This window comes from Callithrix jacchus, chromosome 15 (genome assembly GCF_049354715.1).
Source record: "Callithrix jacchus isolate 240 chromosome 15, calJac240_pri, whole genome shotgun sequence".
Lineage (NCBI taxonomy): Eukaryota > Metazoa > Chordata > Mammalia > Primates > Cebidae > Callithrix > Callithrix jacchus.
This window is the reverse complement of record NC_133516.1, coordinates 69,764,861-69,782,892: the sequence shown is the minus strand read 5'-3', so window position 1 is coordinate 69,782,892 and position 18,032 is coordinate 69,764,861. Positions and strand designations below refer to the sequence as shown.

The following is an 18,032-nucleotide window of genomic DNA, read 5'->3' as shown; positions in this document are numbered from 1 at the left end:
CTGCCTCCTGGGTTCAAGTGATTCTCCTACGTCAGCGTTCCAAGTAGCTGGGATTACAGGCACCCACCATCACACATGGCTAACTTTTTGTATTTTAGCGGAGTTTCACCATGCTGGCCAGGCTAGTCTCAAACTCTGATCTCAGGTAATCCATCTGCCTCAGCCTCCCAAAGTGCTGGGATTACAGGCGTGAGCCACCGTGCCCCGCCTGATTAGACAATTTATTATCAAATATTTAAAATTAAATCAAATTATTTATTTATTTATTTTGTTTTTTTGATACAGAATCTCACTCTTTCACCCAGGCTAGAGTGCAGTGGCGCTATCTTGGCTCACTGCAGCCTCCACCTCCCAGGTTCAAGCAATTCTCCTGCCTCAGCTTCCCAAGTAGTTGGGACTACAGGCGCGTGCCACTACACCCAGCTAATTTTTCTATTTTTAGTAGAGATGGGGTTCACCATGTTGGCCAGAATGGTCTCGATCTCTTGACCTCGTGATCTGCCTGCCTCGGCCTCCCAAAGTGCTAGGATTATAGATGTGGGCCACCGTGCCCAGTCTACTTTTTTTTATTAATGCTTATCTTTTTCCTGCAGTATGGTTTACTTTTGATATTATACTACACATATAGTACTTTGAAGTATTGGTGATAGATGACACTAACCTTATTCTTACATCACGGAAAATGACTTACGTGCCCGTGTGTGTGAGAGAAAGAGAGAGAGAAAGATGGGGTCTCACTATGTTGCCCAGATGGCATTCAATGTTTATTCACAGGTGCAGTTATGCTCTGTAGCCTCAAACTCATGACCTCAAGAGATGCCAAGTAATCTCCTGAGTAGCTGTGGGTAAATATTCTTTCAATCAGACCCTTTAGCCAATGTATTGGGGCAGCATTCTTTCCTGGGAGGTCTTGTTTTAAATCAGTCCTGCCTTAAATTGTTCCAATGTTAGTTCTGTGGCTTTCAGTCTGAGGTAATTTTCAGTGTATTGGTATTAGAAACATTCCTATTAGTAGTGGTTGTGAAATGTGAAGTTAAATCTTTAAATAGTTAATAGATACTGTTAGATTGCTGTACTATTGTGGTTTAGTCTTCACTATCAGAATAGATTACCTCAAATGCTTGTGTTCGATATTTTGTCTTTTTAATTTTACAAATCTGGCCCAAAACGGTAGCTTACGCCTTTAATCCCAGCACTTTGGGAGACCAAGGTGAGTGGATCACCTGAGGTCAGGGGTTTAAGACCAGCCTGGGCAACATGGTGAACCCCTATCTCTGCTAAAAATACAAAATTAGCCAGGCATGGTGGCATGCGCCTGTGATCCCAGCTACTTGGGAGACTGAGACAGGGGAATCACTTGAACCCGGTAGGCGGAGGTTGCAGTGAGCAGAGATTGCGCCACTGCACTCCAACCTGGGCAACAGAGCGTGAGACTCCACCTCAAAAAAATAAAAATAAAAAAATAAATATTACAAATCTGATGTTAAAAATAGTTTTTATATTTGTGTTTCCCTACTTTATATATAAACATGTTTGTTGGCCTTTGCATTGCTTTTCTGTGAATTTAATTTCCTGGTTTTTTTTTTCAATGGCATTCATCGTTTGCTAATTTTTAGGAGCTCTTCATTTTTGTTTTATTTTTTTTCAGTTGAAGTCTTGCTCTGTTGCCCAGGCTGGAGTGCAGTGGCATGATCTCAGCTCACTGCAGCCTCCACCTCCTGGGTTCAAGCTATTCTTCTGCCTTAGCCTCCCAAGTAGCTGGGATTACAGGCAGCCGCCACCATGCCTGGCTGTTTTTTGTAGTTGTTTTTGTTTTTGTTTTGAGACGGAGTTTTGCTCTTGTTACCCAGGCTGGAGTGCAATGGCACTATCTCGGCTCGCCACAACCTCTGCCTCCTGGGTTCAAGCAATTCTCCTGCCTCAGCCTCTTGAGTAGCTGGAATTACAGGCACGTGCCACCATGCCCAGCTAATTTTTTGTATTTTTAGTAGAGATGGGGTTTTACCATGTTGACCAGGATGGTCTTGATCTCTTGACCTCATGATCCACCGTGCCTGGCCTGTTTTTTGTAGTTTTAATAGAGACGGGGTTTTGCCATGTTGGCCAGGCTGTTGTCGAGCTCCTGATCTCAGGTGAGCCACTCTGCCCGGCCAATATGTCTCTCTCTTTAAATGATCTTGTCTAACATGACAAATTTCTCCATTCATAAGAACTTTTCTGTGGAATTGTGAAAGACCTTTCACATACAGAAGCTGATTTCCACTTTGGCTTGTTTTAGGATGTGTCTAGGTTATGTGTGTCTGTGTATACATCTTTTAACATGGAGCGTTTAGCCAGAGAGAGAAATTACAGTATTAAAAGCTAGATCTATTTTTTTTTTTTTAAGACAAATTTTTGCTCTTGTTGCCCAGGCATGATCCCGACTTACCACAGCTTCTGCCTTCCAGGTTCAAGTGATTCTCCTGCCCCTGCCTCCCAAGTAGCTGGGATTATAGGCATGCACCACCACGCCTGGCTAATTTTGTATTTTTAGTAGAGATGGGGTTTCTCCATGTTGGTCAGGCTGGTCTCGAACTCCGGACCTCAGGTAATATGTCTGTCTCAGCCTTCCAGAATATTGGGATTACAGGCATGAGTCACCACACCTGGCCAGCTAGATCTGTTCTTATATTTGAGAGTATCAACAGGGTTTCTGAATATCTCCATTTAAGACTGAAATATGTTGCTGCTATCTGATTTTTTTTAGAAGATGCTTTTTCTCCCTTGTTTTCAGATGTCTACCCTGATTTTTCAGATGTCTGCCCTGATTTTTCAGGTGTCTGCCCTGATTTTTCAGATGTTTGCCTTGATAAAGGAATACCTTAGTAGAATTTTCTGTGATGAACAGGTTAGAGTTGTACCCATCTTTCTTGAGACAACTTGTAGGGCCCTTGAAGCAGCATTATCTGCTTACTTCAGTATGTTCTGCAAATGTGACCCATCATTTTGTATGAGTATGTGCCATGAAAATGGTTAGGAAGGCTGGGCACAGTGGCTCACTCCTGTAATCCCAGCACTTTGGGAGGCTGAGGTGGGAAGGTCACCTGAAGTCAGGAGTTTGAGACCAGCCTGGCAAATGTGGAAAACCCTGTCTCGACTAAAAATACAAAAATTATCCAGGCATGTTGGTGCATGCCTGTAATCTCAGCTACTTGGGAGGCTGGGGCAGGAGAATTGCTTGAACCTGTGAGGCAGAAGTTGCAGTGAGCCAAGATTGCGCCACTGCACTCCAGCCTGGGTGACAGAGCAAGACTCTGTCTCAAAAAAAAAAAAAAAAAAAAAAAAAGGTTAGGAAACATTAACTTAGCTTGCCTCTTAAGCTGTAAGTGATCTTGATATGGAGATAGAAAATAAAATGCTATAAATGATACATAATCTAAAACTTGAATTAAAGTAGGTATATTTTTATTTTGTCACTTTTCATTAGAAGTTATTGTAGTATGTTCTCTACTAAGTACCAGCACTATATTTTGAGGGCCTGCAAGACTTAGAATTAATTGTAAAATCACTGTTATTGGGCTGAGGTTACATTTAAGTCTTGTAAGTGAGTTCTTCACCAATGAATTGTAGTCAGTCGATTCCAATACAGTCTTCCCCCACAGTTGAATATAGAATAAAATCTATTGCAAGCTGAGTGCAGGGGTGCACATGTGGCAGGACTGCTTGAGCCTAGGATTTCATGACCAGCCTGGGCAACATAGTGAGACCTCATCTCAATTGAAATATGTATGTGTATAAAAAATAAAATTCATTACAGTTCATCTTCCTGGAAGACAAAATATTGTTGTTGTTGTTTTTTTAATTAATTTTTTTTTTTTTAATTTAGAGATGGGGTCTCGCTGTGTTGACCAGGCTTGTCTCGAACTCCTGGCCTCAAGCGATCCTCCCATCTTGGCCTCCAAAGTGCTGGAATTACAGGTGTGAACAGCTGCACCTGGCCAACAAAGTATTTTTAAAGATGTACCACCACATGAACTATTAATTCACATTTAATAGTTCTTGACAGGAATTTTCTATTTAAAAACATTACTTTTTAGTAGCATTATTCTGGCTTTTCACTTAATTTAGTAAATATTTGAGTGCCTTTATATTCCATATACTGAACAAGATTGTCAGGGTTCTGGCCTTATAGAGCAGAAAGAAGGTACGGGAACTGACTAAAACTTGAAAACTGTCTAACATAAGTACCATGCAGAAAATGAAACAGCATTAATTGGCAGAAGGAGAGCAGGTTATTTCAGCTAGCATGGTTAGGGAAAGCCTCTCTAAAGAGATGTCTCTTGGGTAGAGACAAGATGTGAAAAAACCAGCTTGCCTGTTTTTGGGGTTTCAATCTTCCAAGTGAAGAGGAAATAGTTCAGAAGTTTTGAGGCACAAAGTCTGGTGTGTTCTGAAAGAAGACCTTTGGAGGCCTTGTCAAGGAGTTTAGATTTTATTCTGAGTTTTAAATGGGAGTGACACAATGAGTTGCATTTTAAGCTTGTTCAGGCTGTTACATGGATCATTAGGTGCCATATCATTTCAGGCTAGTGAGATGGCTCAGATGCTTCCTTCTGTCTTCTGTCATCTCTTTCTCTCTCATCTGGGCTTAAGCTCCTCCATCTTTTCCTTCTTAGTTGGAAAAAAATCCCCAAACATCTAGAGAAAAGAGGAACTGTATGTACTCCTAAAAAGCAGCCACACTGTAGTAACCTGGGGATAGAGTTAGGTAGGTGTGAGTCAGGTTGGGGTTCTAGAGGCAGGAGGCAGCGAGATCTTGTTCTGCCATGCCCTCTTACAGAAATAAAATATGCCGATAGAAGTTTAGAGTATAATAGTAAAATATAAAAATTAAAAATAAGTAATGTAGAAAATAAAAATCCTTCACAGTCCTGCTGAAATGATCACTGCTAACACTTTAATTCTTGAGTTTCCTACCCATATATGTATTTCTAGATTTCCTCTCTGTAGATTAATATTGAAGAGGTTCAAACTATGTATTTTGGTTTTTGTTGTTGTTGTTGTCTTGGATGTTTTTTTCCATTTCTGCATGTATGGATCTACTTCATTTACCACATGGATATTAACATGATTTATTAAATTCCCTGTTGTTAAGTATTTGGTCTTTACCCCAATTTTTCAAGGATATGAACAGTGCTGCAAGGAAAATGCTTACACATGTTTTTATATACTTGTCTTAGGCTTCTGTAGGACAAATTTCTGGAGTAGAATACTAGATCATTCTTTAAGAATATTTCAGACTTTTATTAGATATTACCATATTCTTCCCCCAAAAAGGATGAACCAAAACTATATGAGAATAACTCCATGTTGTGATCTTAAGTTGTCTCTGAACCTCTTTGGTTTTCTCAACTGCCATCTAAGAATACTAAATATCTAACCACCCTCTTGATTTGGGCATGTAATGTGATTTAGCACACAGTGGATTTTCAGTTAGAAACGTTTGGTTGAAAACAAGGTTTGGATTCTGTGGTCCTTAGTTCTAGGCCATTTCAGCTCTGACTGAAATTATTTGAGTGTCAGTGTTCTGTATGGGATGGTAAGAGCTATGGAGTCAGTGCATCCCAGTTCAGAATCCCTGTTTGCCACTTAAAAGCTGTGTGTGTGAGAATTTTCTCAACTATAAAATGGGGATATAATTCCTACCTAGAGTAACGGTGTAAGTATTAAGGTGGATAATGATTGGAATGTATGCTATGTATCATGCCTCATAATAGTAAGCTTTTAGTAAATGGTAGCTATTGTTAATAGTAAAACAAGTTTCTGAAGGAGGAAGGCTTAAAAGATGGAATTCCTTATCAACCTCAAAGTTTTCTAAAGGAGGAAACCCCACCCCCTTACTTCTGCATGGTTTCTGACCATGAACTGAACTCAGAATGAACTGAACTGAACTCTGAGCGCTGAATGTTATGGTAGAAAATTAATGGACTTTAAACAGATATGGAATCTGGTTATTTTGCCCACTGCTGGGGTGTTCTTGGGCAAGTGGCATGACTTCTCTGTCCAGAAAAGAAAGGGTTTGCAGTGGCTCAACCGGTAGTCCCAGTGCTTTGGGATAAGGAGAGTGGATTGCCTGAGCTCAGGAGTTCAAGACCAGCCTGGGCAATAAAGTGAGAGCCTTTCTGTACAAAAAAAGTGTTTTTAAAAATTAGCTAGGCATGGTGATGTGCGTCTGTGGTCCCAGATACTTGGGAAACTGAGGTAGGAGGATCATTTGAGCCTAGAAAATCGAGGCTGGAGTGAGCTGTGATCATGCCACTGCACTTCAACCTGGGCAACAGAACAAGACCTTGTCTCAGAAAATAATTAATTAAAAAGAGAGTGGATGGAGGAAGGGATGAAAAATCTTTGGGGTTCTTATACAAATTAGATAAATTATAAAGTGTCTAACATACATCCTAGAAGTATTAGTTTTTCTTCCTTGAAGTCATAAATTATGGCTTACACTTTTTTATAGTTATTTCTTATAGTACTAATATGTTGCTCACACTCAAGGGTAGTTGCTCAGGAAGAAAGGAAATGTAATTGGAAAACTATTAGACTAGAAGTCTTGAGATCTTGGCTTATGTTCCAGGTTGGCTTTTTGTTGTTGTTGAGTCTCGCTCTTGTTGCCTAGCGTGGAGTGCAGTGATGCGATATCAGCTCTCTGCAACCTCTCCCTCCTGGGTTCAAGTGATTCTCCTACCTCAGCCTCCCCAGTAGTTGGGATGACAGGCACCTACCACCATGCCTGGCTATTTTTGTATTTTTAGTAGAGACGAGGTTTTACCATGTTAGCCTGGCTGGTCTCCAACTCCTGGCCTCAAGTGATGCGCTGGCCTTGGCCTCCCAAAGTGCTGGGATTACGGGCATGAGCCTGTGCCTGGTCCCTTGTTAAATCTTTTAACTGCTGGTCCCATTTCCCTCATCTGTGAAATATTTTATGGATATATACTGTTAAAGAAATGCTGATTAATTTATTTAAGCAGAATGAGTTATTAAAAACCACATAGTGCTGTTTTCATTATTACTCTTTATATATTGTATTCTTGGGTTAAATACTTTTGTTTCTAGAGTTATAATTATTTGTGTTTATTACCAGATTTAAGAATTGTTTAAGCTGCATCAATGGAGCACATACAGGGAGCTTGGAAGACGATCAGCAATGGTTTTGGACTCAAAGATGCTGTGTTTGATGGCTCCAGCTGCATCTCTCCTACAATAGTTCAGCAGTTTGGTTATCAGCGCCGGGCATCAGATGATGGCAAACTCACAGATCCTTCGAAGACAAGCAACACTATCCGTGTTTTCTTGCCGAACAAGCAACGAACAGTGGTATGTGAACATTCTACTTAGGAAATTTAGCTATTTATCTGCCTATAGAACACATTAAGGATCATGTTGTTCAACTTATAGACAGGCAAAATATTTATTGTCATTTAGGGTCTTTATTGTTTTTTTCTAACTGCAGATTTTATTTCTTTATATTGCTGTTTCTTCCACACCCCCTATATTTTCCCCACCTCTTAGCCTTCCTTCTGTTACTCTTGCCTGGAATGTCTTCCTTTGTACCACTTCATCCAAACAAGTAGTACATCTTATGGGTATAAAGTCTTTTATTTGAAAAGTCCCTAGACCTTTCCAACTATTTTTTTGAAGACATGTTATTTCTTCTATTAAAATATTCACCTAAAGTTTTTTGAATATTATAATCAAGTATAAAGAAGAAAGTAAAATGCATAGAAAAAATTATTTTTGTGTATTTCATAGGCCCAGGGCAAGTCTGGAGGGGACATATAAATCATAGAGTCTTCTTTTTCAGGGCATTTACACCAGCCACTTAGTTTTGCATAGTTTATTTTTGTAGTACCAGTGACAGGTTCATCGCGGCATCATGGCAGGATATTGCCACTAGGCTTTCTGATACAAAATTTATTTTCTTTTTTTTTTTTTTTTTTGAGACGGATTCTCACTCTGTCATCCAGGCTGAAGTGCAGTGGCACAATCTTAGCTCACTGCAACCTCTGCCTCCTGGGTTGAAGCAGTTTTCCTGCCTCAGCCTCTCAAGTAGCTGGGACTACAGGCACACGCTACCATGCCTGGCTAATTTTTTTGTATTTTTGGTAGAGAGGGGGATTCACCATGTTGACCAGGCTGGTCTCAGACTCCTGACCTCAGGTAATCTGCCTGCCTCAGCCTCCCAAAGTGTTGGGATTACTGACGTGAGCCACCACATCCAGCCTGATACAAAACTTCAATTTTTCTAAAAATTTAGTACACAAAAAAGTTTTCTGGCCGGGCATGGTGATTCACGCCTGTAATCTCAGCACTTTGGGAGGCCAAGATGGGCAGATTGCTTGAGCTCAGGAGTTCCAGACCAGTCTGGGCAACATGGCAAACACCATCTCTACAAAAAAATTAAAAATGCAGGCCAGGCACGGTGGCTCATACTTGTAATTCCAGCATTTTGGGAGGCCAAGGCCAGTGCGTTACTCTAGGTCAGAAGTTCGAGATGGGCCTGGCAAACGTGGTGAAACCCCATCTCTACTAAAAATACAAAAGTTAGGCATGGTGTTGTGTATTTGTAATCCCAGCTACTTGGGAGGCTGAGACAGAAGAATCACTTGAACCCGGGAGTCAGAGGTTGCAGTGAGCTGGGATTGCGCCACTGTACTCCAGCCCGGGTGAAAAGCGAGGCTCTAAAAAAAGAAATAACAACAAATAAGTAGCCAGGCATGGTGGGGTTTGTCTGTAATCCTAGCTACTTGGGAGGCTGAGGTGGGAGGATGGCTTGAGCCCAGGAAGCAAAGGTTGCAGTGAGCTGAGATTGCACCACTTTACTCCAGCCTGGGTGACTGAGAGCCAGATACTCAGTCTCAAAGGAAAAAAAAAAATTCTACTGTTATGGATAAAACAAACAACGACAGCCACCTGGCCAAAACAGAAAAGTGAAACTGTATTGGTTTTGCTTGGTGGAACATTTGAGAAAACTTGAGTTCAAAACTTCCATGCCTCTTCCTTTCCCACCCTCTGTTCTTTGTGTAAAATCCGTGCATTGTGTTTATTCTGTATACTCAGGTGAAGCAAGGTCCTGAGGTTGGGAACCCCAGTCCAGAATTTTCTCTCTTTGCCTCTTACAGTTTTACTCTTCCCAATTTGTTAATAAATTTTTTATACCTTTTTTGTGAACCTAAGGAGTCTCCCAAGTGTAGTGTTGGATACCCGGGTGCATTTCGAACTAAAGGCAAAACTCAAAACACCAATAAAAATTTGAGTGAGTTTATCTTTGTCCCCTTTCCTAAAAATAAAAAATGTTATAGCTGGCAAAATAGTAATAATCTCCTGTATCTGAACAGTGGTCTTTCATTTGCAAAGTGATTTTATCTACCGTTTCTCATTAATTTTCTTTCTGACCTTAAATTGAGAAGTCAGATAGGAAGTGTGTGTTATGAGAATCTGAAGACCATTTGGTCGTTGTTGTCTTCTTCAGAGTGTTATTGAGACTATCTTCTCCATCCCCATCTGCTACCAGTTTGCCCAAAAGGCTGGGAAACTTAATTTGGCATAGTGATTAAGTGAATAAACCTTTAAAACAAGCAGACCGCAATTTAAATCTTTGCGTTGCCTTTTATTAGCTCTATCATTTAGACAAGTTCTGTACTTTTTTGAACCGTTTACTGATCTTTATGAAATGAAGCTTGTGCTTAGTACAGTGGCTGATTCATAAGTAAGGTGGTAGCTATGATTATTTCTTAGCTTTTTGTACATCTATGTAGTCCTTGATCCCCTTTATTTGAGCGCAGCTGGTGGTTGGAAACCAAGCTTGACTTCTCCTACATTATGAGAAGATTGTAGCCTAGGTTAGTTTTGCCTGTTACTTTGGCTAAAGATTGACCATCTAACTGTGGAAGAACTGGCATCTTTCACCAGGCACCTAGCTTCAGCAAAGTGGTGGAGGAGGGAAGAGTCACTTAGCTAGGCCAGCACCATCAGTCAGCTCTTTTTCCTCCTCACCAGGTCACTTCACTTTCTGAACCCAGAATGACTCTCATAATCACTCAGTGGATTCTAGAAATTATTTAACTGATTTTAGCATGTATCCATGGAGAGTTGTAAAGAGGAGAATGAGACAGTGGACATGTATCTGATTTAAATAATTTTAGATGTGATAGTCGATTTTTGAGTGTTTCTTATAATTTTTATTTTCTAAACACTTGTGCCTCTTTGACTTCCTCATGTTACTGTTGCTCTTGCTGCTGCTGCTACTGCTTCTAGTTTTTATTAGATGAGTGATTTACTGGAGCTGAGGACCGCTACTATTAGAATCACCTGAACAACAGGTTAAACTACCCATTCATTCTGTATGAATGGGCTTTATTCCAGACTAACTGAATCAGAATCCTTGGATGTGTTGGACAGGGAGATAAATCTGTATTTTTACAAGCTTCTCTGAGGATTCTAATGCTGACTACATTTGGGAACCTGACTGGATTAAACAATATTTAAAGAACTGTCCAGTTTGAAATATAGCTTAATGAAGACTGATAATATAACAGATACCACTTTATTGCTTAGAAAACATTGCTATACAGTATTTGATGCAGGTCATGATTCTGTTAGTGTATGTTTATTGCTCGTCATTTTCCTCATTCTTAGTGTTTTCATAGTTCAGATCAGTATAGCTTGTTTTGTTTCTGAAAAGCTGGAAGTTGGTAAGATCTTTCTCAGGGTATCACTGCTTCAATACACTTTTCAAATAAACTTATTTTGGAACATTAAAAAATATATACAGGCTGGGTGCAGAGGCTTGTCCCTGTAGACCCAGCACTTTGAGAGACTGAGGTGGAAGGATTGCTTTAGCCCAGAGTTTGAGACCAGCCTGGGCAATATAGTGAGATCTTGTCTCTACAAAAAAAAATTAGCCAAGTATGGTGCTGGCCACCTGTGGTCCCAATTGAGGCAGGAGGATCTCTTGAACTTAGGTGTCAAGGCTGTGTGAGTCATGATTATGCCATTGTATTCCAGCCTAGATGACAGAGCAAGACCCTATCTCAGTATATATAATATATATTTTACACTCCACACACACATAGAGAGAATAACAAATCTGATATGCCCACTATCCACTTTAAACACTTAACTAACCATGGCAGTCCTGCTTAATATGTGTTTTCACCCACTCCTTTCCAAATGTTTTAACACAAATCCCAGATATAATTTGTCTGAAATATTTTGGTGTGTACAAGGAACTTTGAAAGACTGTTGATTTTATTTATTTTTAAATAGGTGAAGCATTCATATGAGCCAAAAGTCTTGGGTGAGTCCTGCTCCTGTATCCCGATTTATTTTCCTCAGAGGTTTCCTGTAATCAATCTTTATCTATTCAAAGAATCAGTTGGTTTCCTCTTACCCTGTTCACGACATTTCCTTTCTTCCACATCTCTGAAGGAGAAGAAGACCATGAGTAGCTAAGGAGGCTATCACAGACTCCAAAGGAACTTTTTGTTGTTTGGAAAACCTTTTCTTTTCTCCCAGATGATTGATCCTCCTGGAGAATATTCTTTCCCTACTCCCATCACCTTTGAATTTACCTGTTACAAGTTCAAATTCTTCTATACTGTACTCTCAATGTGGAGTCCATCTTTGGGCTTCAAAGAATGATTAATAAGCAGATAAGTCCCCATCAGTCCCTGGTAATAGCAAAATAAAGCCTTGTGAAAAACTTACGTTGCCCCTCTGATGTTTTCAAATTCCTTATGCTTACATGCACTCCCTTCTTTCCCAGATTGTTTTCTCTGCATTGCATCCAAATACTGTTCCCTGGTTTGGAACCTGGTAACTAGCTGGGCCCAGATACCTATGTCCTGTTTCTTAAGACTTGTTTCTGTTGTAAATCAGCCAGAGAAGGTTGGCTGGATTGGCATTGAGGTGGCTGTAGTAAAAGCCAAGATTAAGAACACTTTGGGCCTGTTGGAGCCCTGCTTTGGTTTGCTTCCTTACCCCTCCCCACCTGGGGCGGGGCTGGGATGGCTGCTGTCAACTCAAAGGAGGAAACTTGCTATAGGCAGTTCACAAGCAATGTAAATCTATGTTTTGCCCTCCTTGCTGGCCATACTGACTCTAGTTGCCTTACTTTTGGTTACCTTTCTTGGCTTTAAACAGGAGGGTTTTTCATCAAAACTCTAAAATTTAGTTCGATTTTTTTTTTTGAAACAGAGTCCAGCTCTGTCACCCAGGCTGGAATGCAGTGCCACGATCTTGGTTCACTGCAACCTCTGCCTCCTGGCTTTGAGCGATTCTCCTGTCTCAGCCTCCTGCGTAGCTGGGATTACAGGCACCCACCACCATGTTCAGCTAATTTTTGTGTTTTTGGTAGAGACAGGGTTTCACTGTGTTGGCCAGGCTGGTCTCGAACTCCTGACCTCGTGATCCACCTGCCTTGGCCTCCCAAAGTGCTGGGATTACAAGCATGAACCACCATGCCTGGCCTATTAGTTCAATTTTTTTCTTATAGCTGACATTAATTATGAGTATCCTGGGCACTTACACTTCCCAATAGGGTTCTGAGTACCTGCCTAGCTTTTTGAGGATTGAGTACAGGAGAATATGGAGAAGTATGTGCCAGTAAGACTACTTGGTATGGTGCACACATGTATTTAAACTAAGATTGGTGTTTGTTCCTACAGCAAGGCTGGTGTTCTATTTTTTCCACTTCCTGCTTTGTCTTAACTACTGTTAAGTGCATGTGAGATGGAATTTTTATTAGAATGATCAGTCATTTTTGTTGAAAATAGGTTGAAGTACAAATTTTGATAATAAAAACTCATGTTTGTTTATAGATTAGATTAGCTTATTTCTTCTCTAATGAATCTAGTGAACATCCATGTGTGTACATTCTAATCACACAAATTAGAGATGTAGAAAGGGAAAGCTTCTTTTATCTTTCTTAACCACTGTCTCTTGATGTAAACAGCTAAGTGTAAATCTTTCCACACTCACATAACATATACAGATTTCTTCACCTTTTTTTTTTTTTCAGACAGTCTCGCTATTGTGACCCAGGCTAGAGTTCAGTGATGCGATCTCAGCTCACTGCAGTGTCTGCCTCCTGGGTTCCAGCAGTTCTCCTGCCTCAGCCTCCCAAGTAGTTGAGATTACAGGCGCCGCCACCATGCCTGGCTAATTTTTGTGTTTTTGGTAGAGACAGGGTTTCACCATGTTGGCCAGGCTGATCTTGAACTCCTGACCTCAGTTAATCCACCTGTCTTGACCTCCCAAAGTGCTGGGATTACGGGCATGAGCCACACGCCTGGCCTCTTCATCTTTAAAATAATCTTCCTCTGTGTATTATTCTGAAGGGTATTTTCCCCCAATTAATATATCATGGACTCCTCTCCAACCAGGTCATGATAAGTAATATAGTAGCTGCATAATGTGACATAATACAGATGTCTCACACTTCATTCAAGTGCCTACCTATTGCTGGACATTCAGGTTGTTTCATATATGTGTGTGTGAGTGTACCATCAACAAGCAATGCTGTCATGTATCTGCCTGCACCCAGACAGACTGGTGCATTTATTTCTATGCTCACCTTTCCAAGGGGTGCTGCAGCCTGTGTTGGTCCTAAAGGTGGTCCTTTGTTTGTAGGTCAATGTGCGAAATGGAATGAGCTTGCATGACTGCCTTATGAAAGCGCTCAAGGTGAGGGGCCTGCAACCAGAATGCTGTGCAGTGTTCAGACTTCTCCAAGAACATAAAGGGTAAGAGCTCAAAAGTCAACTGACTTGTTCAGACTAGTAAGGATCTTCTACCTTCAAATAGCTATGTTTCTATTAAATGGTACTAGCTTCCTATAGAATATTTATATTTCTATACCTTTTGTTTATAAAGAGATGATTGAGAAAAATAAGGTATTAAGAAATTGAAATTATTGCTTAGATATTCTCTTGAAAAGTTACATACACATTAAGCTGGGCATGATAGCCATGCCTGTAATTTTAACACTTTGGGAACCTGAGGCAAGAGGGTTGCTTGAGGCCAGGAGTTCAAGACCAGTCTGGGCACATAGTGAGGGCCCATCTCCACAAAAAATTTTTTAAAAATTAGCCAGGCATGGTCATGCGGCCCTGTAGTCCTAGCTGTTCGAGAGCCTGAGGTGAGAGGATTGCTTGAACCCAGGAGTTTGAAGCTCTACTGAGTTGTGATTGTGCCACTGGACTCCAGCTTGGGCGACAGGGGAAGACCCTGTCTATTAAAAAAAAAAGATTGATAGTGTTTCTATGGATGGAAACAGTAATGTTAGATGGTATGTTTTTTGAGACAAAGATTTTTCTTTGTGTTTACTGTAATGCATCATATAGACTAGGTACTCAGAAAGTACACCATTATATGTAAAGAATGCTATCCTTGAGAGATTGACTTTTCTCATTCACTAATTTGTTTTTATTCAGTTAAATGTGTAATCTCTGCTATTTGGTAGATTGTTTAAAGGTGCAGGAGCATTTCTGCTTCAGGGAAGATTCATAGTTTATCCTATTCTTAATGGTGGTGGTAAGATAGAGAAGCATCCCCACAAAGGCTAGGAGCAATGCCTCAAAGTGATAGAGCTGTCCATAGTTATCCATTATCCACTATTGCCTCCACCCCTAAAATATGGGGAAACTTTTAAAGGGTTCTTTTTTACCCTCTTCTTACGAAGTGTCACTTATGTTATTCATCTTTATATTAGCTTTCATTTTCCATGTTTCAAAGAGTTCCTCCGTTTGAGAGAATAGCTCAGGGAATGAATCTACTGAAAGGGGTGAGTGTAATTCTCAATTTAGGAGGCGTTTTTCGATGTGCAAATCTTTGAAGCAGATGTTAACTTTTGCTGAATGTAGCCCGGTTTGGGTCCCTAAGCAAATTCATAGTGCTCCTTAAGGACTAGAGAGATTCTGAGACAAGGAGGGTTTGGTCTCCTATTATCCAAGGCTGCACTGATTTGGAGCTACTCTGGGGTCTCTCTAGGACAGACAGCAGATTGTCACTAGGATCACTCTGCAGACTGATAAGAAAATAAGGCTTCTCTTCCCTGTATTCACAAGGGCAAAATAGTCCTTTGGAGTTATAGGGAGTTTCCCATATGCTGTGTAGGTAATTATATTAAGGAGTGTATTAGTTACTGTTGGATAGGGAGAAAAATGGCTTGACTAGTCTTCTGGTAGATGATGGAGAGGCTTGAATAGTGCTATACATGTTATTCTTTCTTTACCTGAGAATATTCTTCCTTTGGAAAACGGGCCAGATTAACTGGATAAGACATGAGAATGGAATTGGGCGTTAATTTTTATATGTATATATTTTTTGTCTTATTTATACTGTAGGCACAGAAGGTGTGGTTTCAGAGTAGATTTTAAGACACTTAAGTCTGTCATTATCTTGCAGACCCTACAACTACAGATCAGAGTCTTTTATTAATAGAAAAGTACATTTCATTTGTGGTTCCTTTCTGTTTATCTAGATTGAAATAGACTATTGAAGACTAAATTTTGTACTGCAGCAATATTTATAATCCATTTGACAGGATTTGGGGATTTTTGTAAGATTTTAATGTTACAAATTTCAATTTAATATATATTGACTTTATCGTGAGATTGTTATATATCATTGTTTAAATAAAACTTTATCATGGCCAGATATGGTGGTTCACACCTGTAATCCCAGCACTTTGGGAGGCTGATGCAGGAGAACCACTTGAGGCCAAGAATTCAAGACCAGCCTGGGCAACACAGCAAGGCTCTATCTCTACCAAAAAAAAATGTTTTAAATAAATAAAGAGAAAACTTCATTCTAAGAACATGGGCTTTGGAGTTCAACAGATGTGGTCCAACATAGGCCTTTATACTTGCTGTGTGGCCTTCAGCAAGTTACCTTCTTAGAGTCCCAGTTTTCCTATTTTTTCAGATAGGAATGATAATACTTATTTTATAGGTTTGTTCAATGAATTAAATAGATTATTGTTTTATGGCTATATAAAGCTATATAGAGTTGTTTATAGCATGTGATAAATGGTAGCTGTTATTTGTATTGAACTCCTACCTTGTTTAAACATTTCCCTTTCATGTTTTTTTTTTTTTAATCCTTTTTAGTAAAAAAGCACGCTTAGATTGGAATACTGATGCTGCCTCTTTGATTGGAGAAGAACTTCAAGTAGATTTCCTGGATCATGTTCCCCTCACAACACACAACTTTGTAAGTTGCACATCTCTCTTTCTAGCATGTTGAGGGCTTTGCCAGGCCTAACAGAAATTTCTCAGGTAATAGGCATATGTGTGTGTGTGTGTGTGTGTGTGTGTGTATTTGGATTGTTTGAGGCTCTTTATGCCATTGTTTACAGTAAGGCAATTTAGATTTCATTGCCTTAGTCAGAGATACACTTTAATTTATGATTATGAATTCTGTAAATGTTGGAAGTATGATTGATTTTTGTAAAAACTCTTTTGGAGGCCAAGGAAGAAAATGACTTTGTCTTTTGTCATCTTTTATTCAGCATAATTTACACCTGTGTTCTTGTAGGCTCGGAAGACGTTCCTGAAGCTTGCCTTCTGTGACATCTGTCAGAAATTCCTGCTCAATGGATTTCGATGTCAGACTTGTGGCTACAAATTTCATGAGCACTGTAGCACCAAAGTACCTACTATGTGTGTGGACTGGAGTAATATCAGACAACTCTTGTAAGGCATTGTTCATTTTCTCAAGGAATATAGGGATAAGGAGTATAAATACTTTAAAGGATATTCATTGTAGATTTTGACTGACAGGTCTGGATTCTAGATTCATTTACAGAATTGTGATCCAGAAACTATCTACTTTAGAAACAGATACTTCTGAAACTAGCTAGGTTTGGTGGCATTAATACTCCAAAATGAGCAGGTAGGAATAGGACTTGTTGTCTGTTAAATTGAGATTGCCATATTGTGACTGTGATTCAGTAAGGAAAAGAACAAAAGGATATGAAAATGAGAAGATTTTTTGGTTTTCTCTCTTAATAGTATCATCTGCTGGGTTGCTAGTAGACACTGCTCTGTATTTTGTTGCTTATGCTGAACAAGCCTTTAACATTGAGAAGGAGCAGAAAGCGCAGTTGATGCTATTTTCTTAACTCCAAACTGGAGAAAACTTAGTTGTTTGGACTTAAAATTGTTTGAACATAAAATCTTGAAAGATTCTTGTTTCTGTCAGGACACAATATATTTCATATAGACAAAATATTATTTTATTAAAAAATTTAAAGTACATGGTCCAAACTGCCTTTTAAAAACTGTCACCAGGAATATGAAAAGTTTAAAGTTTTGTCCTTTTCGACAGTACTAGAGAAACCAAGAGAGTGTTATTAGACCATAATGGAAACATCTTTTTTGCTTTCGTGGTTACTCACATATTGATTTTGTAATGAGAGCTTGAGTAGCACAAATGGCAGGCACAACCTTTTTTTATTTGTCTTATTTTTGTCCTTCAAAAAAAAAAACAGGGTCTCACCCTCTTGCCCAGGCTGGAGGGCAGTGGCATGATCATAGCTCACTATAGCCTCAACCTCTTGGGTTCAAGTAATCCTCACCTCAGTCTCCTTAGTAGCTGAGACTACAGGTGTATTTCACCATGCCTAGCTAACTTTTGTATTTTTTGTAGAGACGGGGTTTCATCGTGTTGCCTGGGTTGGTCTCCAACTCCTGAGCTCAAGCAATCTGTCCACCTTAGCCTTCCAAAGTGTTGCAGGTACAGGCATGAGCCACTGCACCCAGCAGCACAAGCTTTTGAGTCCAACAGACATGTACCAAAATCTCAGTGTTCTCATTAACCATAATCACATCTGAGTTTTCATTCACGTGTCTGAATAAAGGGGATATTACCTTCCTTGCATTGTTTTTGTGAGGCTTGCTGACATAACCTGTGAAATTTACTAAGCACAAGTGCCCAGCTCATGGAAAGAAGGTGCCTAATTACTCACTTTTCTATGATTTATTCCTCCTGTT

General features: G+C 39.8%; 1 protein-coding gene across 13 annotated transcripts in view; it reads left to right on the top strand.

Moving 5' to 3' along the window:
- RAF1 (Raf-1 proto-oncogene, serine/threonine kinase) overlaps positions 1 to 18,032 on the top strand; it is an 84,699-nt gene that overhangs the window by 43,774 nt on the left and 22,893 nt on the right. For 7 of the 13 annotated variants that reach the window (XM_035273680.3, XM_035273678.3, XM_035273681.3 and 4 more), the window contains 4 exons: positions 7,121 to 7,353; positions 13,669 to 13,781; positions 16,149 to 16,251; positions 16,576 to 16,733. In XM_035273680.3, coding sequence (XP_035129571.1) covers positions 7,147 to 7,353; positions 13,669 to 13,781; positions 16,149 to 16,251; positions 16,576 to 16,733 — 581 coding nt within the window. In that variant the 5' untranslated portion in view covers positions 7,121 to 7,146. The remainder of the gene's footprint in view (positions 1 to 7,120; positions 7,354 to 13,668; positions 13,782 to 16,148; positions 16,252 to 16,575; positions 16,734 to 18,032) is intronic. The other 6 variants (XM_035273684.3, XM_035273682.3, XM_078351676.1 and 3 more) reach the window with 1 other exon arrangement.